Genomic DNA, 7,500 nt, shown 5'->3' with positions numbered 1-7,500 from the left:
ATGAAGGCTTACTGTTAATTGAAGATAAACTGATTAAGAAAAATATGAGAGGAAGAAAGAATGAAAAAAAAAAAGTTAATATATTGAAAAAAACAAACAAACCGAACATCTGCGAATAAAGAAGTGGAAAATATTATAATGAGAAACTAATATGAAAAAAAGTGATAGGGAAAAAAATAAGAAAAAAAATAATAGGAAGAAAGAATGAAAAAAAAAGTTAATATACCGAAAAGACGAACATCTGTGAATATATAAGAGAAAAATATATGAAATGAGAAACTAATATAAAAAAAAATATAAGATACGAATAAACTCAATAAATAAGAGTAGATTAACACAACAAAATATAAATAAAAAAAGGTGAAACAAACGATAAAGGTAAAACAGAACACAAAAGAAAATTGAACTAAAAACTAAATAATAAACCGAATGAAAATTAAAAAGAAATAGAAAAAAAAGGGTAGACACAGAATATAGGTTAAAAACAAGACATAAAAAAAAATACAGATAAACAGACACAAAAATAAACTGAACAAAAAAAATGAAAGAAAATAGAGAAAACACATAAAACGAGAAAAATACAACAGAAAATAATAAAAAAAATGAAAAAAAAATAAACTAAAAAAAAAAAAAAATAGTAAAAGAAAAAGCTGAAAATTAAAACGTTGTATTAATTCCAGTAAAATATAAATCTAGGCTGCTTGTGTCATTTCATCGGCCGCCATTTGAATACCATAAATGAACATAATTACTTAACACCTTTCCACTTCATTAATGCTCTCACTGACAAACACCCAAACATTTTTCTTGATGAATAATTGTGACTTTTACAGCCTCGCCATGAAAAAATTCCCCTTTTGTTCCACTGCTCTATTTGTCATCTAACGTCAATATCCTACTTTCTTCTTCTATATTCTTTGTTTTATCTTTTTTCAGTTTTCTTTTACTTTAGGTTCAGTTTTTCTTTTGTTGTTGTCAATCTCGTTTTTTTTATTTATCTACTTTTTTATAATTCTAAGACAATGCTTTCTTTGTTATCTTCTTGTCAATATTCTCTTTCACTCAGCTTTTCAATTCTGGTGCAGTTTTTTTTTCTTGTTTTCTTCAGTCAATATTCTCATTTATTCTCCTTTTTCTATTTTTGGTAATACTTTCTTTGTTATCTTATCAATATTATCTTTCATTCTGGTTCACTTTCTTTTTATCGCATTAATATTTTCTTTTATTCTGGTTCATTTTCTCTTTATCTTGTCAATATTCTCTTTCATTCTGGTTCACTCTCTTTATCTTATCTTGTCAATATTCTCTTTCATTCTGGTTCATTCTCTCTTTATCTTGTCAATATTCTCTTTCATTCTGGTTCACTCTCTTTATCTTGACAATATTCTCTTTCATTCTGGTTCACTCTCTTTATCTTGACAATATTCGCCTTCATTCTGGTTCACTCTCTCTTTATCTTGTCAATATTCTCTTTCATTCTGGTTCACTCTCTTTATCTTATCAATATTCTCTTTCATTCTGGTTCACTCTCTTTATCTTGTCAATATTCGCCTTCATTTAGCTTTACAATTCTGTTTCTATTATTTATATTGCTAGTATTCTTTCACTCAGCCTTTCAATTCTGGTGCAGTTCTTGTTTTGTTTTGTTTTCTTAAGCCTATATTCTCTTTTACTTTCCTTTTCAATTATGGGTCAATGTTTTTTTTGTTATCTTATCAATATTCTCTTTAATTTAACTTTTTCATTTATAGTTTAATATTTTCTTTGTTATCTTCAGTCAATATTATTTTTTTTTCTACCCTTTATCATTTCGGTTTGTTTATTACTTTATTTGCTGTATATAGTAAATATTCTCTTCGAGTTAGCCATTTTTTGCTTCAATATTTTCCTTCACCTATCTTTTTCTATATCCTCTAGTTTAACATTGTCTTTATCATGTACTTCTCTCTCAATATTTCTTTTCACTTCGCATCTTTCAATCTTTAAAAATACAATAAAAGTCTTAATCATGACAACTTTGGGGTATCTTAAGTACATTCACAAAAGATAAATAAGTAAAAAAAAAAAAAAAATAACTGCACTTTTACTTTCCCCTTTCCTCTTTTGCTTTAACAAGTTTTCCCCGAGTGTCTATTTTCTTTCCTTTCGATTTTTACTCTTACCAAATTTACTTTCTTCTATTTTTATTGTACGGTTTCTTTTTTTTTTTTATTTGAGTTACTTTCTTCCTTCCACACTTCACACAACCCTTTCCCTCACCATTCCCTTTTTTCATCCGTCTCTAAACACCCTCTCTTTGCACAAACGGTCTTCGTCTCCTCTCTTCAAACAATACCTTTCTCTTTCCTAATCCTCCTTCCCCCCCTTCTGTCAAACACTCCCCTCCCCTCCTCTCTCTCTCTCTCTCTCTCTCTGGGTCCCTCCTCTCGGTTAAAAAATATCTTTTAATTAAACTTTTCTAAATAGCACGTCCTTTCTGGCTCTAAATACACTCCATATTCTCTCTCTCTCTCTCTCTCTCTCTCTCTCTCTCTCTCTTTACATGTCCCTCGTCTGCGACACTGAAGGAGGAGCAGAAGATGGCGGTTCTTTACATAGTGCTGGTCCTCCTCTTCTTCTCCGCCTCCCTCATCGTCCTCCTGATGCGACACGTGAGGCGCGAGAAGGAAACGGGAAAGCTGGAGAGGTTCTACAGAGACTACTTGCTGACTACTCACACCAGGTAGTAGTTGTAGTGGTGGTGGTAGTAGTAGTAGTAGTAGTAGTAGTAGTAGTAGTAGTAGTAGTAGTAGTAGTAGTAGTGGTGGTGGTGGTGTGGTGGTGGTGGTGTGTGTGGTGGTGGTGATAGTAGTAGCAGTAGTAGTAGTAGTAGTAGTAGTAGTAGTAGTAGTAGTAGTAGTAGTAGTAGTAACAGTAGCAGTAGCAGTAGCAGTAGCAGTAGCAGTAACAGCAGCAGCAGCAGCAGCAGCAGCATTATTATTATTATTATTATTATTATTATTATTATTATTATTATTATTATTATTATTATTATTATTATTATTATTATTATTATTATTATTATTATTATTATTATTATTAGTAGTAGTAGTAGTAGTAGTAGTAGTAGTTGTAGTAATAGTAGTAGTAGTGAAAATGTATCAATAGTGGTCTCTGTTTTGTGTTTTGTTAATTCCATTCTCTTTTCTTCATTTCCCCTCGCAGCTTTTATATCCTATGTTATTCTTGCATTTTGTCTTTTTTTCCATCCTCCCCTTCTCCCCTTCTCTCTTTATAGTTTATTGCTGGTGTGTTGATTTTTCCCCTTCGTGTTTTATTTTCCCTCTTTTTTCTTCTTGTCTTCGCTTCCTTCATGAGTTGAGTTGAAGTGGCGCGTCTTTTTTTCCTCCTTGACTTTTCAACTCACGTTCTTTGGCCTTCTCTTTAATTCTCTATTTTCTTCTCCTTCGCCACGCCAGGATTCTCTTTCACTCTTATCATTCGTCAGATAAGATTTCCGCTCTTTTATATTTCGCCTTTGCTGACTAAGCCTTCCCTCTCTCTCTCTCTCTCTCTCTCTCTCTCTCTCTCTCTCTCTCTCTCTCTCTCTCTCTCTCACTCTGAGTTTTTCTTCACCCTTACTTCCTGCATTTTAACTTTCTAACTGGTTCAATCTTAATTTTCCTTTCCTTTATTTTTTTTACTTCCTTTCTCCGCTGTTCCCTTCGTCAGGTAATATCTTCTCCACTTTCCTTACCGCCTCCTCCTCCTTTACTACCACCACCACCATCACCACCACCACTGCATCCTCTTCCCTCTCCTCTCCTCTCCTCCGTCAAGTGATATCGCCTCCATCTTCTCGTTCTTTACGCAAAAATTCCCCCTCTTTCTCTTCCTCCGTTACATGGAATTCGCCTCTCTTTGCACTTCGTTATGCTCGAATTCCCTCGCATTCACTTGGTCAGGCTAACATTTCAGATAGCCTCGCCTCCCTCAGCCCTGTCGTGTACTTCGATGAGCGAGGGCGGCCCCTGCAGAGGAAAGGACTTCAGATGTCTCCTTCACGCCCTCAAGGTGCTGCTCCAGATGCTACGTCCACCTCCTCGGAAAGTGACATCGTAGAATCCTTCGGCCCTCAGTCAGCGCCCCAGCACAGCAGCAGCAGCAGCAGCAGCAACAACAACGGTGGCGGCTTCCAGTGAGTCTTCCGGGACAGATCTGGATGAAATAATTGGCGGTACTAACGCTGGTAATTGTTTTTGTGACGCTACGAGGCACTTAAGCCCTCCCGTGACACCTGGTGCACCTGTTGATGGCCCTGTACCTGCCGCGGGGCACACAAACGCACCTGCACAGCCCGGAAATGTCGCACCTTCCACAGCTACACGCGAGGGAGCGAAAACAGAATGTGATACTGCACCACTCAACGCGACACTCACCCCAACACTTCCCGCGCCTGAAAAATGCATAGAATGTGACAACCCATCAATTGAGGCTACTGGAGAGCACAACACTGGTGAATTATTCATCAAAGAGCCTTCCGCCACTATACAAGCAACGCAATGCAACACAAAGAACTCACCGTCCCTTAAAAAATTAATAGGGAAATCGACCTCGGTATAACGGGAAATAAAACAATAAAAAAGGACAAAGCCAGCACGTGAACAAAGCCTCGTTCCACAGCACACGGCAACACGAGGGACACGTGGCTGACATCACAACATCGCCACCAGGACTTGCCGTATTCTAAAATGCATTGTTCTTTCACCCTCACTGCTTTCTAAAGGCTCTAGTTGAAGATCTCGTGTTTTTAATCCCGTCAGTAATGGGACGCATTTTTACCATGATTTTTTGGAAATTAGACGATTTTATTTGCATTAAGACTTCAGAAAATTAATGGCTAGAACCTCCACTATTGAAATCCTCATGTAAGTTTCTGAATCTTTGTGAAATCACCAAAAAGTATGCAGAATGAATATGAAAAACGCGGCATGGTACTGAAGGGGTTAAGAGTATTTCTATGGTTCTAGTGATGGATTAGCAAGATATCAAGTTCATTAAAAGGAGAAACTGTGTTGAAAACCTTGGTAGTCGCCTCTGTGGCCTTGGAAAATTGCCGTGGGGAGAGAGAGAGCAAGGCATTTCTGAATATGGTCGTTATCAGCAAAGCGAATAAAAGATCAAATCGATGAACGCATGACTAAAGGGTTCCTACGTAGCACAGCGCCGCGCTCCACAGAATTATCGCTCAAGTGTAACATTAGTCCCGGAAACGATTCTGGCGTGGCGATAAAGAGAAATGTTAATGAGGTGGCGGAAAAATAATGACAGGGAACGCGCGGAGGGAGTGATGTTAGCGCTGGTCGCGGCCGTGTGGAACTGTCGCGGCGGAGTGATGAGGCGAGTAAAGGGAATAACAGGAACGCAGGGAATGGATTGGCGTGGAATTGGCGGCCTAATCATGAACGCTCCGACACGTCATTTGAAAAACTAGTTGTAGACTCTAATGGAAGGCAGTGGAGTGTTCAAAGGTGTTTTCATGATTCCTCTGACATTTTGACGAGGATTAGAAGTGTGCGCCATCGAAGTGTAGATAATGACCTTAACAATCCCAGTGATTTCTGTGGCTCTTCAAAATAATCTGTACGAGAGAATAATGTGTGTAGGAATATTGGTCTGTTATCGAGTGACATTTGAGAGAGAGAGAGAGAGAGAGAGAGAGAGAGAGAGAGAGAGAGAGAGAGAGAGAGAGAGAGAGAGAGAGAGAGAGAGAGAGAGAGAGAGAGAGAGAGAGAGAGAGAGAGAGGTCTTATATATATTTCTATTACTTTGTGGCTTGAAATATGTTACCAATTGTGTTAATACTACAATTTTTACCATTATTACCACTGGTACTGTATTCATAATTGTTGCAGCACTATAAACTATAAAATACTGAGGAAACTAACATTTATTACATTGCTGTTGATAAAGAAACATACAAACAAGTCTTTTTTTCCTTTTTTCCTTGTAAACACACCTTGATCCCAGCCACTCATACTCTCCCCACTCTTTTGGTCTATTTCCTCACGCTCGCTATCGCTCGAAAATTAAATCACTCCAGTTTTTTTTTTTTAATGCAAGAGGGGGAAATCTGACCAAGGGCAACAACAACGATGAACAAAAAGGCTCACTGAGATGCCAGTCCACGAACAGTATCAAGAGAGTTAACCAAAAGAATCTTTCCCGACGCTTATTTATCTTTTAACTCTCATAAATGTTTCCGCAATATGAAAGAAATAAAAAAGATTAACCTCAATTCTCCTCCTTGGTCTCTGTGTTAAATATTTACACATAGCTAATAAATAATAATAGTTACTTAAAGGATACGTTCTATCAGTCCAGTGCCAACCTGCTCCCCCGGCCTTCCACCACTACACCCACACCACTCCATGGAATCCCCACACTCCTCGCATCCTATCAGTAGAAAAATTAACCTACTAATGCTCTTCTCTGCCTGTCTTTAAACAATCTTCAATTCCATTCTTTGTCTGTCTTTAAACACTTTCCAGTTCTCTCCTTCGTCTTTAAACACCCTTCAATTTTATTCTTTGTCTGTCTTTGAGCACCTTCAAGTTCTCTCAAGTGCTCTTCTTTGTCTGTCTTTAAAGAAACTCCAATTCTCTTCTTTGTCTGTCTTTAAACACCTTATTCTCGTCTTTGTCTGTCTTTAAATACCATCCAATACCATCCAATTCTCTTCTTTGTCTTTAAACACCTTCCAATTCTCTTCTTTATCTTTAAACACCTTCAAATTTTCTTCTTTGTTTTAAACACCAAGTAATTCTCTTCTTGGTCTTTAAACAGCTTCAAGTTTTCTTCTTTGTCTGTCTTTAAACACCTAATTCTCTTCTTCGTCTGTCTTTAAACCTCCTCCATCTCTCTTCATTGCTTTTAAACACCTTCCAATTCCATTCTTTGCCTTTAAACACCTTCCATTTCTCTTCTTCTGTCTTTAAACACCTTTCAAGTCTCTTTTGTCTTTAAATACCTTCCAATTCTCTTCTTTGTCTCTAAACCCCTTCCAATTCCCTTCTTTGTCATTAAACACCCTCCAATTCTCTCCTTTATCTGTCTTTAAACAACCTCCACACTTCTCTACAGGTCAATAAATAATAATAGTCAAACAAAGAGCCAATTCTACCGGTCCAGTATTAATCTCCACAACACCCACCTCTACACTTACACTCCATGGAATTGTCACACTCCTCCTAACATCCTTGAGACGCTCCCATCCATATCAGTATTGCCCACCAGTCACCATAAACAGGACAAGCCCCTCTAATCACCCAAAATCACCCTCTTCCGCTGCACACTCCCCGTAACAGCCACTCACTCGCCCCAACAAGATGGAGCCACGAACTTTAATGGCTTCCAGGCACTCTTAAAATACCATCATCGTCTACTTTCCAACTCACAAATCTCCTTTATTTTCGAAAATGTTGTGTCGCTTTTAAAGTCAACAATCTCGTCTCGCGTCTC

General features: G+C 37.6%; 1 protein-coding gene across 4 annotated transcripts in view; it reads left to right on the top strand.

Annotated features, from left to right (window-relative positions):
* The window catches only part of LOC123512022, an 11,278-nt gene extending 5,312 nt beyond the window's left edge, over window positions 1-5,966 (top strand). For all 4 annotated transcript variants that reach the window (XM_045268160.1, XM_045268159.1, XM_045268157.1 and 1 more), the window contains 2 exons: window positions 2,568-2,722; window positions 3,977-5,966. In XM_045268160.1, the coding sequence (XP_045124095.1) occupies window positions 2,568-2,722; window positions 3,977-4,181 (360 nt within the window). In that variant the 3' untranslated portion in view covers window positions 4,182-5,966. The remainder of the gene's footprint in view (window positions 1-2,567; window positions 2,723-3,976) is intronic.
* The last annotated feature ends 1,534 nt before the right edge of the window (window positions 5,967-7,500 follow it).

The sequence above is a fragment of the Portunus trituberculatus genome, chromosome 32 (assembly GCF_017591435.1).
Source record: "Portunus trituberculatus isolate SZX2019 chromosome 32, ASM1759143v1, whole genome shotgun sequence".
NCBI lineage: Eukaryota > Metazoa > Arthropoda > Malacostraca > Decapoda > Portunidae > Portunus > Portunus trituberculatus.
Note: the sequence above shows the minus strand (reverse complement) of the source record. Positions and strands in the feature narration are given on the sequence as shown.